At 44.4% G+C, this 21,971-nt stretch overlaps 1 protein-coding gene across 1 annotated transcript; it reads right to left on the bottom strand.

Moving 5' to 3' along the window:
* Positions 1-2,998: 2,998 nt before the first annotated feature.
* smad6b (SMAD family member 6b) lies at positions 2,999-21,899 on the bottom strand. Its single transcript, XM_080504203.1, has 4 exons — positions 20,585-21,899; positions 17,888-17,944; positions 16,334-16,411; positions 2,999-3,707 (listed from the first exon to the last, which is right to left on the bottom strand). Exons 1-4 carry the CDS (start codon positions 21,372-21,374, stop codon positions 3,166-3,168), a joined length of 1,467 nt encoding a protein of 488 aa, XP_080360329.1. The 5' UTR covers positions 21,375-21,899; the 3' UTR covers positions 2,999-3,165.
* Positions 21,900-21,971: the final 72 nt, after the last annotated feature.

Below are 21,971 nucleotides of genomic sequence, written 5' to 3'. Positions count from 1 at the left end.
CTCTGAGAGCGTGGATCCCCTGTGTGCTTGCATGTGTCAGCACGCCCAATAAGTGGCGAGCATGGCAGCTGCAAGGAGCTGTAATTAACACCCTCAGCCAAGGTGAGAAGACTTCCGTGAGCCGCCGCTCATGAGAGACAGAGAGCAGGAAGTGTTTCAGGCGCTCTGTGTAATCTCTCTTCGTTTCAAAAGGTGCTATTATTACCTCACTGCGCTTTTACTGGGGCCAGATGTGCAGGACTGGGGTCATCAGAAGTAGTAGCAAGCTGCGTTGTTTCCACATCTGCCCAGCTCAAATGACCTACTAACTTTGTATTACTGACTTTTAAATCTGCCTTTTGACGTTCTAACATCTCCTGAGAACAAAAGGAGAGAATCACTTTTCATTTGGTCCAAGCTTTGGGTCGGGGATGTTTTCGTACCTTTTGTTTCCACAGAGTGCATAAGTTTAGTATCTTGTCTGCGATGATCAAACCTTTTCTGTTTCTAGCTGTGAACATGGAGGACCAGACCTTAGAGGAAGCTCACAGACAAGAATTTACAGTCAAAGGAATGTACTGAGGCTTTGGCAGGACACAAGCCATAATAACAGGGTTTCAAAATTCAGAGCTTTAAAAAGCAGTTGTCCACTCAAGACTCGCAGACTGAAAGTGCACAAAGACACAAATACATGCATCCACACAGAGTGCTGCACATTTTGTGATTGTAGGACAACTCATCCACAGATAAAAAAACAAAACAAAACCATTAGTCGTGGACAAGATGTCCGGAACCACATGGACGAGTTGTCCAGGGTTGCAGTTTTGTGGATGAGTTGTCCGTGCACGCGCATTTGTGTTGTCAAAGGTAACTGCTCATGTGTCCTCCTCGGAAAGCAGAACTTAAAATACACATCAGCATGTCACCATAACAAAGGAACAAAATGTAGGGTGACTGACTTTTTTGGGGGCCCCGAGAGCGACGAAACCCCCCCCCAAAAAAAATGATTGAGGCCTGCGGCCTGCTAATCAATACCATTCCTGAGCTCATGGAGAGCATAAAGCTGCTTACATGGCTTTTCATCATCTCTCCTCCATCTTGCCTGGAGTTAAAGTCCTCCTCCTGCCACAACTATTGCGGCTCTGGAGCTCAGAGGAGCAGGCGCCTTCCCAGAGATGCAGCCACATAGTAGATGTGTATTGTCGCTTGGCTTCTCCCCAGCGCCGTCTAATTAGGCCCCCTCTCATATGCTCTGTGGTGGCTTGTGTAATCTGCTCACTATGTGTCTTAGCTCCTCGCCACCCCATATAATTGTCTGCCAGTTCCTCTCCGGTGGTGATGTGGGCCCTTTTCCCATAACAGAGACACAAAGGAGCAGGATAATGGCCCCCAGTTGTAGGGAAGAGAGGGGAGGCAGAGACAGAGGCGGAGTGGAGCCACTCCTCTCTGCTGTTTGAACTCTACACAGTCTTGGCTCCAGACAGACAGCAGGCCTGGAGGAGGCTTGTCTGAGCCTTTATGGAAGGGGAAGATGGATAGAGATGCTGCACTCAGCAGCATACATCACCAGAAAGAAACATTTTCTACAAACAACAGTCTATTTTTTAAAAGAAAAAAAAGAAGAAGAAAAACCTACCAGGCCTTATATTGTTCAAAAACAAAAAAGCTCCTCCAACAGTCTCATTTGTGAAAAGGACTCACTTAAAAACACACAAATCCTAAGAACTGCACGGTTCAGTGCTCATTAAATCGGAATCAGAGTGTCACTGAATGCCTCCATTGCTGAATGTTGGCAGAAACACCCCCCCCCCCCCTCCCCCCACTACCATCACCGCCAACCTGACAACCCAATACCAGCAATTATGAAGGAAGCCAGCTAAACCACATCCAGCTTGGCTGTAGTTTTTAAGATTCCAGTAGGCTTGTAAAACTTCTTGGTTTCTCTGCATACATTCCAGTATCACTGTGGTGGTTTCAGGCTTCTGCATCCCTGGTCAGCTATAACAAAGTCCACCATGAGACGAGCTCCAGAGATCTGAAGCCGTGGGACGAGGACGATGGGCTCGAGTGGGAACACCTTCGGAAGGTTGCTTCATCATTTCCTCCTACACTGTCTTCTACAAAGCATTCTCCTCTCAGGCCTCATTACCGAGGCTCCACAGGACCTCAAGGAAATGTGGTTCAGTTGAGTTACAATCTTTTCCTTATTGTGTGGATGCTTAAGGTAAATTGTATCAAAAGGCGAATATGATCAGCTATGTGTCGTCTGATGCAGATATTGTGCTACTCCTACATAGGATTCACAGTGACTTAACAACTCTTTATCAGTTTCTCCAGGAAGAACTCATCACATCATCTGCTCTCAGGCTCATAGTGAATCCAGAAAGTTTCAATTTAAACAAATATGCATCATGTTCATCATCATTTCATGTGCACATTTTGTCAAACGACAATTGCATCTGGCCCTAATGGGACAATGGATACAATTACCCCTATTGTAATACTAATACTAAGCAGTTTATCGTGGTCAGACATGTTTTCCAAACCAGATTGTATAAGTAAGGCGTCATATACTGCTGCTGTCTGAAGTTAACTGATACATTTCCTATGAAACAATGAGAAAAAAACAAAACAAAGAAAAATGTTGAATGTGAAAGAAAGTGCTAATGAGGCAGACAAAACCAGGAAAGTCATTATGCGAATACTTTATTATCAATGTGTGAATGGTGTTAGCTTTTTGTCTGGATATTAATAGTATATGAAAACTATACACCAAATCCAGGCTCATCCTAATTTTGCTGTATAATTTCAAGTTGGTATTGAAAGATTCTTTATATATATATATATATATATATACACACATACATGTATGTATATATACATACATATATATATATATGTATGTGTATATATATATATATATATATATATATATATATATATATATATACACATACATATATATATATATATACACACATACATATATATATATATATATATATGCCAAAGTGCATTTTCCGTTTTTTTCCTCTTGACCATATACACATTGCACCATACATAAATAATTACATTGTAAAAATGACTCCGTATTTACAAGTATAATATATATTTCATATAATATATAAAACTTTATATTAAATCTAGGTAGATGATATTTGGGATAGTTTGTGGGGTCCGTCTGTGTTATCTATGGTTGTTGAGGAGAATCTCCAGCCAGCAGGGGCAGGAGGTTATGAACTGTCTTGAATAGCAGGGGCCCCAGCCTTTCGCAAAGCTAATGCGCACACTGTTGGGGTCGTAGGGTCCGTCCAGGAGGTCTATCTCTGTGGCGTGCCTCAGGAGACACGAGCGCTCATAGTCAAACACCTTGATGGAGTATCCTGGCATCACCTTTCGCACCACCAGAGTCCTGCTGTTAGGCACATCCAGAGTCGGAGAGTTGACGAATATGGGGTGCTCGCTGCGGTTGTACGCCCAAACGCCGTCGGGCTCTTTGCTGAGGAGAATACCGTAGCCGATTTTGCCTCGTGTGCGCTGAACGGTGCTGCTGCGGTGTTCCAGGTTGAGCTGGCCCAGGCAGAAGCCCGTGCCCTGAGGTAGATCATAGAAGATGCTGACGGAGTGCTCATACACTGTGTAGAGGCGACCCACGCGAGTGCGGTGCTCCCAATACGCCACGTTGCACCAGTGGCTCTGCTTGGGGGCATCAGGAGACATACTGGCATCTAGAAGAGACAGACACAACCATCAAACAACACATAAACAAATGTAAAGAGGGATAGTAAAAAGGAAGGGATGAGTTTTAAGAGATGAATCACTTTTTATTGTTCAGAGCAGATGGTCACGCTATAAATACGGATGGAGGCATTGTATTGAAATGTAAACCTTGTATAGATACCACTGCATGGATATCTGCCAAATGCACACACACACAAAAGCTACTATACATAGGGTGGAGGGTGCAGTGAGGTCAGAGAAGCTAAATGTCTGAACTCTCCTCACTCTGCCTCAAGAGGGCACTGTGGAGATTAAACACTAACCACAGAGCAAAGGAAAACTCAATGCGCCTTACACATGCATATCTCAAAACAGATCATGTTCATTAAATGAAATAAGGATTCCACTAAGTGCTATAGATCAGTAAATACATCCTTGTTGCTTTACTCCACAGGAACTAGAATAAAAACCTGGTTTCAACTGTTCCAAAACAAATAAACATTAATTGGACATTTTGATAACTTAAAAAAAAAAATTAGAAGAAGAAAGCTGGCATCTCCTTTGAAAACATTTCTCTCCAGTAAATCAGCTTCTTAATTCAGTTTTCATGGCTGCAGCCTGTGAACTCTGTTCAGTGACAGCCCTCAGCACTCTGAAGTGAGTTACTGCTCCCTGGGTAGACTTCGAACACACACACACACACACACACACACACACACACACACACACACACACACACACACACACACACACACACACACACACACACACACACACACACACACACACACACACACACACACACACACACACACACACACACACACACACACACACACACACACACACACACACACAAATCTGGGGTACGAGGAGACGAGGAAACTACGACACACATCAAGAGGATGAGGGAGCCCCTCTCTCCTCTTCTCCGTCTTCCTCACATTCCACAAGAGTGGGGGTGATGGGTGAGGGCCAGCAGGGGGGTCCCCCTCCCCCTCCACCCAGCTCTTCCCCCTGCTGTGGGCCCAGGGACGGCATTCAGCTCCCTGACAACTTAGCACAAGCCCGTGACCCGCTGACCCCCCAGCCTTCATGCTATCAGCTCCCATTAACTCACACACAGAGTGATGCCATTATTTTGCTTCACAGAGTCTATTGGCACAGAGGATTTAAAGCCTGGGCCTGTGGCCCCATTCCTTTCAGTCTCTCTGCTCTCAGGGCTTAATGACCGCCCGCCCTATTAACAAACGCCTTTAAGGTGGAGCATCGCAGATCCACTCTGCAACAAAATGCCTTGTTCAACTCCCACCAAACTAAACCTTTCTGCTGAGTGACCCACACTAGTAAAGTTTATACAAAGATTAGCCACAACGTTGACCAGACTTGCACAGACAAAACGCCTGCTGGTCTAAGGCCCTCTGTGTTATGGAGGGGGAGGAAAAGAGTGAGTGAGAGGGGATGTGCAGAGGTGGGGGGAAGCTGCAGACAGGCTCTCTGTGTGTTTGCGCACACACTGATGGCTGAAATGACCCCCTCTCTTCAGGGGCCCCAACATGCATGTGCCATTAGTGAATTCCACACTCCAGCTCCTCCACTCTGAGCTCAGCTTTTACAGCAGCACGACTCGGCCACACAAAGAACTCAGCCCCAACTCGTTTATGACCCTCAATTGTCTCAAATCAAATGGAGCCCACACATCAAGGTAAACTCACTTTGAAACTGTGCACAGGAACACAAAAGCCCAAATGGCTACTGTCTCCTCCCTTTCAGACAGAGAGAATAAAGGAAAAACAATTTGGTCAATAGTGTCTAGTTTTCACACATCCATAGCCTGGGGCAAAGATAGCCAGCAAGACTGTGTGAGGATCAGGAAGAGGAATGAGCAGGACAAAGGTTAGAAATGTATTTAGTGTTAAGTCGGAGCCTGGCGGAAGACAATGAGCACACTAAGAACCGGGCCTTTTCCTGTTGCTCTGTTGTGTTTAGCATCTACGTGTGCCTTTGCGCACACGTTCCTGAGGGAAATCAACGGCATGCTTCAGTTTTTGTTCTGAATTTGAGTGATCTCGCTAAATTGGAGTTCAGTCGTGCTTTGAAACTACATCAACATTAAGCCGAATGCATGTAAAATGCAGGTTTTGTGCAACACAAAGCTTCCACAGGAGCTGGTTTTGCTGCTGCCGCAATTCTTACCATTGCTGAGTTTGTATAAACCTTTAATTTCCACAAACACGCTGCAACGCCAAGCCAGCATTTACAGACTTGCAGTCTCCGAAGCTGTGCCTGGATGTTCTGCAACTATTTATCTACTTTTTCCAAATTGATACAGGAGAGCATGAAGCCAGGTTTAATTAGTAGTATATGACCACAAAGCAATGCAGATACTCGCCAAACCAAAGCTCCAACCAAGCCTTAAAGTTCAGACAGGAGGCGGTGAAGTAAGGGCGTGTATGTGCCTCACTGCCGACCGCAGCCTGGACACCCAACTCTGAGGCTCCAAGTTGGGTTTTCAGAGGGTCTACGCAGGGCGGAGCCATGGCGGCTGGGAGCAATTACTGGTGCTCTGAATCCATTTAACCCTGCCACCTTTTAACAGCTCCGTTTACCCATTAGAATAGTAGCGCATGTTATTATTGTTATTTTATTCTCAAAAGCCTCTCCTCTTAGTGTCAGTCTAAGAATTAGTGGATGCTGCCACAGCATCCACGCGACACTTCCTGTTCCTGCAGCCCGAGGTGAGAAGTTCATAAACTCTTGTGTCTTATATAACCGAACTCAGGGATAGTCTAAAAAAGTGGAGACACATAAATCTGCAGCAGGTATTTGGTCCACGTTGTAAGAATATAATGACATAAAAGGACATATTCTATTTCACTTTTCTTTCAGCTTAAAGAAATAGCACACAAACAATCTTCTACTTTAATGTATTTAAAATAGACATGAATGCTTCTATCTGTGCATGTTAAAAGCACAACCACGCAGTAAAGAACAGACATTCAGCAAACGCTATTTCAGCGTCAAGAACTTTCACTGCACTGTTTGATTTCCACAACATGTCGTGAGCTCCATGGAAACGGTCACAAAATGTTGATTTTTCGATTTCCCGGCGGCCTTTCTGATTGGAGGAATTAGAGTATCGAAAGCGGGACTTCAGATCCGTCAACAGGTTTATATCAGTTCACTGGAACTTTGACAGCAAACAGTGACACACTCAAGCGTCTGCACACAGAGGAACACTGTCAGCTGCAAGTGTTCCAGGTTTGATATAATATATGATTATTATTCACTTTTGGGGAAAAAGAACGCTGCATGAAGATAATCACACCCGGCCAGCAGCCAAACTAAAATCTAACAATACTCAAGTAAAACCTTGAGATGAAAATGCTCCTCAACTATGAACAGCAACACATACTCCCAAGGGAAATAAGTAAAAGATACTACTCAAGGTTGAACCTCCAGAATGAATTGTTAGCTACAAGCTACAAGTTAATAACTATAATTCACAAAAGAATGTAGTGGCGTATACCATAAACTAAATTAGTCATTGTTGAACAAAGACATTGACATTCTTCAAGCAACATAAAGAATACTGATCATGCTTACATTGAGAACAAACCCTTAAAAACCTCTATGTTAAAGAGCATTTCCCCGAGGCTCTTCCACAGGTTTACATACAGAAAATAAGCAGATGGCTCCGCCATGAGTCTTCTGCACTCGAGGGCGAGCCGGGATAATTGCTGTTAAGTACACAAAAATGAGGGCTTGAAAGTTTCAATAACAATCCTTGCTGATCATCCAGTAATGCTTTTAAAGACAGTATGAAAAGGAGGGGGGTGGTGCAGAGAAACAGAAAAAAAAAAAAAAAAAAGCTAAAAGCTGCCCTGGGGTAAACACTGCTCCACAGCCTTGGAGTGAGATGAATGGGAGGCCGAGTGTCAGGGACAGGCGGACAAACAACAGCTTCCCCTCCGTGCTAACATCTCCCCACCAAGCTCCGGGGCCACCCCCATTATACATCATCTCTCCTAATCCAGAGCGGGGAGCAGCAGAGATGCACACATTCCTCGGAAACTTTGCTCAAGAGGGGAAAAAAAGAAAAGAAAAACATTGTTGCCAGTCCCTTTACGCAGAGCAGTCGAGAAGAGGAGAGCAGCGGCCTCTCATCCTGTGCCAAGGATTAGATTCCCCTCCAGCTATTAGCCTCTACCAATGAACTGATTGGGTAAAAATTGAAAACCAATTCATAGTTTTTGGTTCACTACCAACCCAATGAAATTGGATTCAACTGTCTTGTACACTTGAACAATAAAGTGGAGCTGGAGCAAAAAAAAAGCCCCAACTCCCTCCTCTGAGTGTGGTATGGCTTTAATTCTGTAGACAATGGCTCCCACGGGCTGACTATAACCCCTAAGCAGGCCACATTTAGGCTGGCGTCTGGACTATCACTGCCATCAAAGTCGGCTTTATCAGACAGACACGCTAACTGAAGCTGCTCTTACATGTCTATGGATTTTTCGCCCCGAGGTCTGGCCTTTCTCTGCTGCGAGAGATACGGGGACAGGGATAGATGGTGGGAGAAAACACTGTCGGAGTTCAAGAAACTGAATCCAGTCACCAAGATCTCGCTGGTCACAATGGGAATGCTTTACATTGTCATCCATTTCCTCCTCACTTTCCCTCCGTTTCTGTTTCAGGATGACCCCGCAAGGGAGGAAAAGTGCTGTACTCTTGATAAGAGATAACTAACAGAATCCATAAATTGAATCAATAAACAACAGAGGGTGTAAAAAGCACAGGAAGCTAAGGGGGCTAATAAGAAGGAGCCGTCTGGGCGCATGAGTGAGGCTGCAGGTTTGAGGGAGAAAGCTCTTTTTTTTTTCTCTCTCTCTGAGGGGAAAAAAATGTGCTGCTCATTTCCTCCAAAGCTCTGTAATGTGTCAGAAACATAGAGCACAAGTGATGGTGGAGATCCAAGTGAGGCCTACGAGAGTCTTTCAGGGCATGTAAAAGCTCTGTGAAAACTGTGGGGGATGTTTGTGAATGTGTCGTATCTACAGGCAGCATTAAAGGCCTGCGGTGTCTGAGGGACCATCGAAAGCAAAACAGTCAGGGAACATCCTGCTGGGTGGCTGTGCTCTTTCACCTCCTAGTACAACCTAATCTTCTTCATTTGCGTGTGTGTGTGTGTGTGCGTGCACGCACGCTCGCATGTGTATTCGAAATGTATTCGCGTGTGCGTGCGCACGAGTGCAAATGTATTTGTTTGGTAGTGTGCGAAAAAGGCTTGAGCCAAGTAGGCCGGAGTGTTTGAGTGGAGGAGACCCTGCACATTCCAGAACCCCTCCCCTGGTTGTGCCTCCTAACTTCCTACTCTGGCGAGGACTGTGGGGGGCAGGGGTTCAGTCCTTCAAGGCTTGTATTTGATGAATTCTCACCTGATCACATGGCGGGTCTGTGCAGTTTAAAGCCATTGCTTGCAAACTTTAAATGACTCCTTTAATTCGCCATTTTCACAAAGTGGACACGCTTTTCTCGCAGCGAGGGAGGAAACCGTCTTCAGCTTGCCCACTTACTCAAGCTATGTTGAAGGCTCATTTTCCAATGAACAATAACAAGAAACTCTATTATTACAAGTCATATCGGTCTGACTAATTTAAGGAGAGAGGTAGGCATTTAGTTTCCACAAGGTTGGGAGGTTGAGCAGCTATGATGGACATAGTTGCCGTTCAAACAATGGTTTTCTATTGATTGGCCCAGTGGATCAGAGTCTGTGAGAAGAATGTGTTCTGTCAGGATAATGTGGCACCAGAGTTTCTGTTTCAATCACAACACTTGCTCGACTGTAACCCACACTGCTCCACCGCGGGCATCCAGACACCAGCTCCCCAAACAAAGACAACTGTTCCCCTCCCGTCTCCCGACAAGTCGGCCCTTTCACAGCAAGCAAGACATTCATTAAAAATGCAGGAGTGAACATTTCCAATAATTTGCAAAGTCCTTCCCTGTCAACATCTGCAAAAAATCTTGAAGCTAAAGGGTTTGGCAGGATTTCATTAAGTAAATTATGTGTTGGCAGTCACAGAGAGGGGAAGAGGGGGAAGCTCCAGCCAGACCTCTAATCTAAACCGTACCCTGTAATGCGACAGTCTGACTGCACATAGTGAGCCACACAGCCAAGGCTTTAGAAATGCACACAAATAAAAGATAAGTGAAGTGCACATGAAAAAACTCAATGTCATTTTCCCTGTGCAACACAATCAATGACAGTTTTCACACAAGCAGGTTTACAACGTGTAGTAACTACTTGTAAAAAAAAAACAGAACTCGATCTCAGAGTACAGTTCACTTTGAGTAAAGTTGTTTTAGTCAGATCTGAAGAGCTTCAGCGTTTTGGGAACGGGATCAAAGACTTGGCACCATGTAAAGACAAGGGAAAGGAATGAAGCTATTGCTCCAGTAGATCATGTACACGATAAGGAAAAAGAAAAACATAATCTAGTCTCTCAATTTACATGTGTTTTATAGAGAAAAAAAAAAAAAAGGTTTCACGAACAAGCAGAGGACTTCTATTCTTCCCTTCCAGCTGTAAAAGGCTTGTGTAGAGATGTCGAATGACATGGGCCTCTACAGTTAATCCACACACAGCATTCTGGAGGCTCAAAGAATGCACTGGCTATTCTGAGTTTTAAAAATACTGACAGCCATAGGTTCAGGCACAACTGTCAATGCTCCTCTTGGGAGGAAGGAAAAAAAAAAAAATCTTAAATCTATTTTCGCAGGCAATCAGGCCACAGGCCCAAGTCATAGCTGGCCTCAATCACAGCGAGCCAAGGCCAGTGTCTGGATTTCTAATTGTGGGTAAAACGGTCAGAAAATAAAAACAGCATCCACAACTGGCACCTCCTTCACGACTCCATGCCAGGCAACGCAAGGCGAGCACATCCACAGAGGCCAGCTCAAGTGGAGTATTGTTCTCCCTCACGGCTTTGAGAGGAGGCACACTAAAATGCTAAACTAACAGTTGGACATTCCTTACATTTTTAATGGCATTGCGCGCCCTTTATTTGTTGCTGTAACCCTCTGCCCTGAGCTGAATGAATGGCCCTATTGGTGGAGGCGGGTGCTGCGCTGCGGTGTGAAGGGAGCCTAGATGGCAGCAGTCGCCCTCCCTGTGCACACGTCCAGATTAGCTCACGCACCGTGTTTGCTGAGGTAGAATCTGGGGCAAAAATTATAGCGCACCTCCTGTTATTTCTACAGACTGCAGTTTCTCTTTGTGTGCTAAAGTCCTAAAATGAAACATGGGCTACCTTTTCCTGACCAAGCACACAACACAGTGTAAATCAAGTGACAAGCACAGCACTGTGAGGTTAAACTCACAGTCATGTATGAGGCTGGAGATTTAGCTTCATCTTCGAGTCCTTCTAAAGGCAGTCAAACACCCAGCGGCACTGGCACCACGCTGGCTTGCCAAGCGGAGACAGTTAGAACCCAAGCTCAACAGGCCAGTTTCTGTTGACATGCAAGAGGTTTCAGGCCTCTCCGAGGACTGCTTTAGATTAGCGTGGCTTTCACTCTGCACGTACAGGTCACATTACCTCGCCACATCCAGGACTCGTGTTGGGAGTTCCAACTCACAAAACAATTCAGTGTAAAGATGAAATCCCAACACAGTGTCGAGTAGAGTATTCTCCCTATCTCTGGGACTAATGAAGATGATGAAAAGGGGTTACTTCAAAATAATAATGCATCACAAAGCTACAGTCTGGATTGCGTTTGAGCTTTTAATTATGCATCAGATTGCTTTTTTTTTTTTTTATCAGACAAAAACACACAGACGTGCGATTCAAAGTTGCCTCATGCATCTAATTATGGATGTACCTTGAATTATATGTTGATTAAAGAACTTCTACACCCTCTGCGGTAATTATTGCCACAGGTAACTGCTATTAAACATGCTTAGTGGACACAGCCAGTATGTCTGGATCATTGCACTACCCCTTAACGATACCTCCACCCAACCTCTTCACACGTAAAAATATTTAACACCACAATGGTTAAATTTGGCATTTAACCTTCATTTCACATGGGTACTGATCCAGTGAACTAAATATGACCTTTGGCCTGTCACACCACTACTTCAAACTCATATTCCTTTTCCATAACACAACCTGCTGGGTTACATTGGTGGTCTCTGCAACCCCAAAAGCACAAAACAAAAACGGAAATATTATTCAGATTGCATGAAGACTTTTGTGTACACTGATGGGAAAGCAAACTACACACAAATCGGAGCATACACACAAAATGCAGCACCCTTGCATCAACAACAACTTAAGACAACACTCTTTTATTTATGAAACAGAAAACCCCGGGGACTCAGGAGAACTTGATTAAGTATTGTCAGTATCAAAACTTTAGTCAGAAAAAGTTGAAAGCAGATTTCTGACACACCAGAATCTAACAATGCTGAGAAAGGGAAAATGAAAAATGGCCTTATCGCTCTTATCAATGGCTCTCTTTTCTATGTTGTATGTGTGTTACGTAAGGGGAAACGGAAGCCAGCATCCTAGGACAGGAACGGATACTTGAGACGAGGACTGTGGGTGCAGGCCTTACACCACGACACAGAGGATAGAGGACAAGACCCTTCAGGATGTATAGCAACAGCCCCGACGCCCCCAGCTTATAATGGACCCGGCAAACTGGACATGACAAACGGGTGAGAAGAGCCCCCACGCGTCCCCTGAGATACTGGCCTTCTCTTCAACATTCCGCAGTCTCCCCCCACTGTTAAAGGGGCAATTCACCGCCCCGCACTGCTACAAAACCCAGGCAGCTTTTTAAAACAGGATGTTTGTCTGAGGCCTCCTTCCCCTCAAATAAACAATCCACAAAACCTGATTTTGGGAGGCAGGGTGGAAGCACTCGAGTCACATTATTTCCACATCCCGTATCCTGGAGCATTCGGGCTCCTGAGGGAGTGTGGGCGGCCAGGCGCTGGGAAGGCTCGGGGCTGCGGTGGAAACCTGAGGCCATGTGCCAGGCTGCAGGGGGAGACGAGCCCGTGTTGCATCACCCTGGGGTCTGTAGGATGGAGAAAGAGCCTCGTACCTCGAGGTGGCAGGGGGCCATGCTAATGCAGCTTCAGGGGTCAGGGGACCACGGCTGCATCAAGAGATGCGACATGTCTGCACAGCAGGAATTCTAAAGCGAGTGTGATACATAATGCTGTATTATCAAGTCACACAAAAAGGGACCAAGGGGCAGAATGGTTGGTAAACATTTACATTTTGTCAAGCACTACTTGTACTACTAGAAGACCCACCTCTAAAATCCTGTGGCCACACCATTGAAACTAACAGGCAATGTGATCTATCAATCTTTTACAGATCATGCATAATCACAGCCTAGCTGATAAAAAAAAAAAAAACTAGCCTTCACAGACAGATCAACAAGTATGTCTCCAGTCTCATCTGCTTCAATTACAAGAGGCATTAAATGTTTGGATTAAACTGCCTAAATACTCAACACACTCCACAGTCTCCGACACAGTCTCAGCCAACAGTTTGATGCTTAGCGCTCGTCTCTTCCGACACAGACAGGCAAGCTGCAATTAGTATCGACTGCGCAATTTAATTTATGCAGCTCTTGTGTGTTAATGTTGTGACATTGCATCTTGATTAATATGAAGACTATAATGATGAACGACAGACGTGAAGTTGAATGTGACCAAACGTTTAGTTGTCTCTTGAGCACAGACACACTTGATTTAATACATCTGCATACTTTGTAATGCAAAAAGATTTAAATGGCGGTGAAAGGCTTAATCTGCAGTTAAGTAACATAACTTTGCTTGAACGTTATGGTTGTTCATTTGTATGAATTCATTCAAAGGTAGATGTTTATTCACAGTGCTCACACCAACTTAAATTACCTGAGCACTCTGTTGTGAGACACAATGATGGTCTACAAATGTAGTTTCTAGTGAGAGAATCCGCAGATCTGTTGATACCCTTTGTCCCTCTGCCAGCACTATGACATAGAAGAAAGAAACGGGACAAATGAATCATGTCCTTCGCGGGTCCCTGGCTCATTTCACCCAGAGAGATCAGCAATCTCAACACGCACAATGTGCGATGCTGACAAATTTCATTGATTAAAAAAAAGCAATCTGTAAATGTCATCTTGTGTCAGTCCAAACCATTGGGGAAGGTCTACATCATTCATTGGACGCAAAGCCTCACACAGCCAAAAAATGCATCCCCAGTGACTGAAATCCTTATTCATGTCTTCTGACATTCTGAGCAACAGCTGGCCAGAACGGCATTATAATGAAGTACTGACAAACATAAAGAGCCCCCAATGTCAGAGACAATGTGAGTGACATAATAAAATCAAAACACCCCCACAGACAGTCATACAGGAAGCAATGAGACCTGCTTCAAAGGGCTTCATTCTAATGTCCACACGACAAGGCCCACGCCGCGAGGAAATGGGTGTGCTTGCAGGCTGGGCAAGGCAACTCCAGCAGAGGCACATTCCCTCGTACGCACAGCACTCAAAGATGTTATCTATGTGCCAACATTAAAGCTGGGCCCACTTGTGACGTAAGCTGACGTCACAGAGAACACGGATGGGCTGAAGTAGCAGGAGGTATGAACTCCAAACATGAATACAATACTGTGCAGACAAGAATGCTTTTTTCAGAGGAAATGTTGAACAAATTCAGCCAGAGGGGCGAGATAAATACCACCCAAGATTAAATATTTTTTCAAGAAAGGGTTTAATGGTATTTTATATATTACCAATGCACTAAATACTTTGAAACAGAAATTCTGTTCAAGTTTCCTGAATGTATTCTGAAAAGTGGTGGAACGAGCTGATCCACCGCATCGATGGGCTCGCCATTGTGCAATGCAGAAGAATGCTCACTGGGTATTTCTGTAGCCCTGGGCTGCTAACTGTACTTGATTATTTGACAAGACCCCACCCACCAGTGCCCCCCAGATTCACTTTTAAGAGGTTTACTTGTTCCTGCACCAGGGGTGGAGTCTGGATTGCATACAACTCCTGTTACACACAGACACTCTCTCAACCTAAGCTGGAGGGGGGGTTCGCGGGGAAAGTCATCCCCAGGTCAGCTCAACACACTGTAACTTGACAACGTACATCGCGGGCATGTATGTGAAATTAGAGCTTCAACAGGAAAGCTTTATAAAGAGGAATTCAGGCTCTCGGTCTTATGATGGAATACGGTTTGAAAAGATGGTTTGAGTTCCTGTATCTGTGGTGAGATGCTGACGTTTCCCCTTTGCATAAACTCTCTTAGGGACAAATTGGCAGCGAGTACAAAAACACCCTCCCAAGCAAAGGTCATTGTCTCGACTAAGTCCAACCTGCTGAGTGTCACAGCCAATGTGGAGTGATCGGGCCTGGCCTGAACAAATAGCAGTACAGTTCGAAGAAACCAAAGACTAGCATGTCGAGATCCATCCTCACCAGAGTCTCTGAGGAATTGTGGTGCGCGCTCCGACAAGCCCCTCATTTGTTGACTCAGGGAGTGTCGCCTGGCCACGCTGAGGTGGTGACAGCCTGTGTGCCGACAAGAAGGGGGACTTTTCTGACTGGATAATTCAGTGCCAGGTAGCCATGTCAACTCCTCAGTGCCCAGGCCTCTGAGCCATGGCAGGCCCTCCGACAGGAAATGCTGTTCCCTGCAGCCCCCACCCTCTCAAAAATGGGGCTCTGGCTCCCTGTTCACTTGATACTGTGCATGCTGGCTGTGGCCTGAGCATGGAGGGGGAGGCATGCTTACTATACGCCACGAGAAGGGAGTGTTTCATTTCAAATCAGAGGACAGGACTGTTTCTACTCGCCTCCTTTGGTGTGGCCCCATTCACAGGAGTAACTCCATTTCTGTGAACCAAGCCCTCCCTGCACTCACGGCCAGGGTAGATAGCTTTGTATGTATGAGTATTTGCACACATGCATGTGGACAGCTACGTGTGCTTGTGCGTGCTTCTGAGAAAACTTGGATCTTATTACAGTTTGATCCCACTCAAATATTTCTTAAAGAAAAACAGAGGAGGGGAGGCCGGCTCTGAAGCAAAGGCTCACGCCCCACTGAACCTCTGCACTTCATACAATGAGACCTTTATCTTTAAAGCTTGTATGCTTTATAATGGCCCTTAATGAGGAAGAATAAAATATGGAACCACTGTCATATATGTAAAATCAAATGCAGCAAATTGCATTGTACTGCTATTTATGTACACTCCTGAAGAGTTGCGTGTCCCTTTTATCAATCAGCAGGAATCGATTTAATCGTTTCAAGAACAGAAAAACAAAACAAGGCAATCACCGAAGCTTTGTGATTTTTTTTTTTTTTTTACTGCACAAATACCTTGATTCACCAGTGGAATATATGTAATTCAAATAAAATATGTCCTGACCTGTAAACCCCTCGATATGAATAACTCGAGCAAAAAACGTGGCCATGCAAGCACATGCAAGAAGTATTCTGGGATATAGACTTGCACCTTCATGAATGATGAAATTCTAAAATTGGTTTAAAGCCTTTAGGAACTCCTTGTATGGTGACCGGTGACAGTTGTAAAAACACACCCACCTGAAAACTCCCCCGGCGTGATGTTTGGTGAGCTGGCCGCCTCGGTTTCAGTGTAAGACAATGTGGAGTCTGACAGATCTGTGGGGAATAAAAGGCACAAATAAGCTTTTCATCATGTAACAAAAAGTATGTCCTTTCTACTATTTACTACTAATTTCACATAATGCATACTATTACTGATCATTAGTCTGGGTATGTCTGCATTTTGACAAAAAAAGAAACTCTTATTACACATTTAATTCATGACAATTAACACCATGCTTTGCGTCATCCCATGGTGAATAACCTGGCAACTTCACTGATAGCGTTTATCTAATGACACCCACCCAATGCAGCCAGAAACCTCAGTAGCACTCTGGCTTGCAGCCTCAGGCAGCAGTCAGTCTATCTGGTCCCAGCTGCTCTCAGTATGAATGTTCAAACCACAATTATTTCAAACCTTCTGCACAAATTCTAATGATTTGGCACAAGACTTATAAAAACCTATTAACTGGAGCCTAGGTAAATATTAGTCAAATATTCCTGAGCTACACAGCTATATAAATCAGCTAAATTAGGCATTCATTGTCTGAAAATCAAAAGATGACCCAAACAACTTCCTTTAGGAGCTTTAATCTCATTGAGCAGAAATCTTCATGTCAATAATTGATGCTTTTGTACATCTTTGATAGACACAAAGTACCCTAAAGGATAGATTCATTCATATATTTTGGGGGTAAATATATAGGTGTGATTGGGGTGCAGTGACGAGCTCTCTTAAATTCGAGCACCAATAGCCACACAGTATTACCGATGGTGGTAGATGATGCAACTTTTATAACATTTTGGCTTCTTCAAAACAGCTTTTCTGTGTCTTTCAGTATCTTGGGTGTAACCAGGTTATTACGATTGTAAACTTTGCGCTTGTTTTCCAATTTCATCAACTTCCTGAATGTTGCAGATAAAATAGATATTGAACATGTGAATATTTTGAAATTTTTTTCTTTAATACATTTGCCATGACTGAGTTTTCAATCGATTATGTAAAAATGTGTTTACCATAAAAAAAACTCCAGATTCAAAGAGAGGTGACAATTTATATTGATAATCAATTGTATTATATTCCAAAACATGCACATATGTGCTATATAAAAATGCTAGGTTAAAATAATGTATTCCACACTGACTTGATCATTCTAACTTATTGATAATGATCGTCTTTTTAGTATGTTGACTCTTTTTCTACAAAGGTTAAGCTGCCCAAGGTCTCCTCTCAAAGCTGCCACACAAAGTGCCGGTCACAGTGCCCCGTTACAGCCATTAAAGCTCTCCACAAACTATGTTCATGTTAGTTCTTGTTAAAACAAAACAATAAAGAAAAAACAAACCCTGAAGAAGTAACTGTGCTTTCGACCATTGAGGGTCGTCTTTTTTTAAGATCACTTGGAAAATTAAAGTCACCATCGTTGAATAACTAACAGGAAGAAGTAAACATCAAGCGCTGTGAGTAGATGAAGCCTCGGAGCTGAAGATGACAGATAAGAAGCAAACATCAGGTTGAAAATTGTTACTTACCCAGTGGCTTGTGTTCTTCATTAGGGGAAAGCCTCGAGTAAGGGGGTGGGGGTGACTCTGAAACACAAAATAGTCAAATCAATACCCAAATCAATGGAGGGAATACATTTTAAACCAATTCTACAGCCACAGAAGTTCCTCGGCATGTGTAAATAGTATTTTGTATAAACCATTTTCAATGAAATGATCAAACAGTTTAGAGTTGAAAGATAAACACGAGGTAAGTAAGAAGAATGTGTTAGGAAGGCTTCAGACCTTGATGTTAAGACTCAGTGACTGCTACTTGAGGGATCTTGTACTCTGTCGTTGACACAAAGTAGTACACATATAAACACCCTCGCATTTATATAAAGTTCCACTCACTTATCTCAACAGTGTTTATAAAGTGATACCCTGTGTGAAGTTATTCAGAAGTTCATTAATAAAAGCTCCCAGAAAGATGACGCATCAAATTCTAACAAATGATGCACAACACATCAGTTTGATTTAATAAAAAGAAGAAAGTATTTCAACATCATGCCTGAACTCTAAAAATCACATTATTTTATTCACACGCTAGCTAAAAATGCAAATAAAGCAAACGGGGCCCATTTGTTTCTCTTACTTGAGCACACATTATTAAAATGACGCAGTCGTTACTATGACCACAGACAAACCATAACTTTTAGTAAGTACTCCAATCAATATAAAGTAAATCTCTGCTTTTCAACTTCATTGTGTTCAAAGAGCTCGACTTTATCTAATAAAAGGAGCTGCAATGAAGAAAATAACTTGCACAAGCAGCAGAGCACAAAGGAAAGAAAACTTTGTGAGTGCACTGTGACCTCGCCTACAGGGAAAATGGGAAGGAGAAAAGCATAATAGCAGCGGGTCCTTTAAGAGTGGCGGCAGTAATTGCCAGGATCTGAACTCAGTCACTCAGATACACAGCTAGTCAGTCTGGCGCCAGTAGTATGCAAACTGTATATTATCACCACTCCTTCACCTAAATAGCATGAGGGGACCTCCTCAGGACAAAAGGGCTTTTAAAGCGCAACTTGAAACTGATCTCATTCGAAAAGTATAATGCCTGGCAAAATAAAAGGGGAAAACTTTTTGTCCACTTTAATCCAAGCCCTCCTCCTCAAATTATATGCCTTTTTTTTTTGGTGTACAAAAGCACTTACATGAAACCAAGAGCAGGATTTTCTTTTATCAAACATCTTCCAGGCACGTTTTCAAATGTTTTTTTTTAGTAAAACATTAAGTCATTTTTATATCAACATCGAATTCGTGTGCTGAATTGTCACTATGATTTTGTTTTGTGTGTGTGTGTGTGTTTGCATCCATATCAACACTGTCAAACCCAGTGATTAAGGTCTTGATTCAAAGCCCCCTTCTTGAATAGCGTGAAAGAAATACCAGCTCTATCGAGCCACGCATGAGCGCATGTGAGCTATGTCTACTACGAACCTCAGCCCCGATATGGGGCATGTGCCCCCCTCTCACTCTCTCTCTCTCTCTCTCTCTCTCTCTACCTCTCTCTCCTTGCATTCATCTTGGTAAGTTTAAGTGGTGAAAAACTCACTGCTTAGCCTCACATTCACTCGAATCGTAGAGAACAAATTCACTACTCTCTTTATCAAACACACATTTTATATTTAAAGGAAAGCACCACGAGTTGTCAGCCAATCCATGATCATCCCTGATCAATGTGGAGTCAGTGTTCCGACTCGAAAGCCACATTCATACAAGTTCCCCACATTTGCTCGGTATGAATTGTGGGACTTCTGACTCTGAGTGCCTGTCACGGCCAGCTGGCTTTAGTAAACATGGATGTTATGGAAAATCCACCTCCTGTGCCAGTGAGGAGACAGAAATACTGACGCTTGCATCTTTACACATGATACCAGGCGTTGTCATCGGGTCAGCGGGGTCGACTGGCCCAGCGTTTAAGGTTTTCCAAATCACGGGCCCTCACCCCCTGCCAAAACCCAATCTCTTTAATATAGGTCACGGAGGCTCTGCCATAGATAGATCATTGATTTTGAAATCAAGTTGAATCCTGTATCGCCCACCGACTACACTGACATGTGGCACCGAGTCCAAACCTCTGACTGACTGAAAACAATCACACACATTCCATAGACTGCTGGCAAGAACTCTGCAGGAAAAACAAGTAAGGAATTGAAAACAGCTGTACCCACAATCACACTGAAGGTACTGACACATTCAGGCAAACTCAGGCTGTCACACACTGCACAATATTAGCTAATACACTGAAGTAATTGGAGGACAGCAACGGAAACAAACAGGACTCTTTTTTTTTTTTTTTTACTAGGAGATCCAAAACTGTACTGTGCATACTAAACTACAAGAACTATGTACTGACAAACATATTAAACTGCTTGTACAAGTTCAAGCATCGTTTCTATCCACACTGTAAACTGTCACACAAATAAACTGTCCCTCCTAAGTCAATTTTATGATCATGAACTAATTCAATATATCATTTTTTTTTATATGTCTGTGTATAAAATCCAAGCAAAACAAAACACTGACCCAAAGCAAACGTTTGTAGAGTGCATTTCAATGAAAGTTAATGTCTGTTACTCTAAATATGCCTCAACCAAACAGACCTGTGCTTGCAGGGTCGAGACGCAGATTTGAGGGGGATGATTTTGGGGTGGGGGGGGGGGGGGGTGAAGATGCTCTTACCTGGCCCACAGAGCCGGCTGTAGTGAAAGGGGTTGCAGCATACAGTCGGAGCGTCCAGGGCCCCGAAGCTCTTACACTCACAGAGCGGTTTGAGCTGGGCCGAGTGCTGGAGGTCAGACCAGCGGTACAGTTTACACACAAGCAGCTGCGGGGACGCCACATGGCCGCCCAGCCTCAGCTCTGTCCGGGAAATCATAACACAGTCGCTCGGCATCCCCCCCCTGGATTCCACCGCCTCCAGTAAGGTATCCAGCGCCCTCTCCTTCAGCCTCTTCAGCAGAGAGTAAGTGGCCGATTTCAGTTCCTGCTCCAGCACCGCGCGCGGCGTCGCCTCCTGCGCCTCCGTGGCGCCGCCGTCCCCGGCTCCGAGGCTCCGCAGCACAAAGTGACACGACCCCGGGTCCCGGGTGCCCTGAGCCGCGTCCGGACCCCAGAGCTCCGAGTGGTCCCGCTCTTTAAACAAGCAACACGTCACCGTCCTGCACTCGCTGTCCTGCAGGGAGCGGGGGCTGCCCTGCGCCGGGACGCACACCGCGCCCCCATCTTGGTCCGAGGTGACCCCCAAGCCGCCGCTTTCCACGGGGCACACGCCCCCCGCGTCCCCGACGAGAGACCCGCTCGGGGTCATCGGTCGGAACTCCGTCTTGGGAATCTTTTCTGGGTTGTTGCCGAACAGATCGTCCCTACAGCCCTCGCCACTTTTGCCATTTCCATCTTCCCCTTCTTTATCTGGGATCAAACGGCTTCTCCAGAGTCGCCGCACAAGACCTGAGCGTTTCGTCCTGAACATACGACAACTTGACAATCTATATGGGTTTTTTTATTATTATTATTATTATTATTGTTGTACGGATATCCGAATGTTACAGATACTTCGCCGGTCGTTGCAAAACATTAATGACGGTCAAACGCCGTGCAACACATGCACAGCCAACTGAGGAGCATCGATGGTCAGATCGCAACATTAGAGAAAAGGAGATTTTGTTGCAACTATCAACAACATGACCTTCGGTTCAACGCGCTGCAGCGTGTCCGATTTTAAAGACGCAGGGTTTGGGTGAATAAAGCAAACGGTGGCTGGTTACCCAGGGTCACCGCGGAATGGACAGTCCGTGGGCTCGTTACAAACGACGAGGAGCAGCAGAACACATGGTAACATAACATAAAACACCCTGCAACATAATCCAAGAGCGAGTAGCCTTCAAGTAAAACACGGCGGCTCGCAGTCCGAAACAGTTCCCGACTTTGGAAAAAACCTCGCATCTACTTTCTCCACCGGCACGGAGCGCATGAGGCACCTCACTGCGATTTTAATCCCAAGTTTCAAAAAGAAAACGAAAAAAAAAGGAACAAGGGGAAGGGAAAAGAAGAAGCGAAATGCAGGATC

The sequence above is a fragment of the Blennius ocellaris genome (assembly GCF_963422515.1).
Source record: "Blennius ocellaris genome assembly, chromosome: 11".
In the NCBI taxonomy this organism is placed as follows: Eukaryota; Metazoa; Chordata; class Actinopteri; order Blenniiformes; family Blenniidae; genus Blennius; species Blennius ocellaris.
This window is presented reverse-complemented; position numbering and strand designations above follow the sequence as displayed.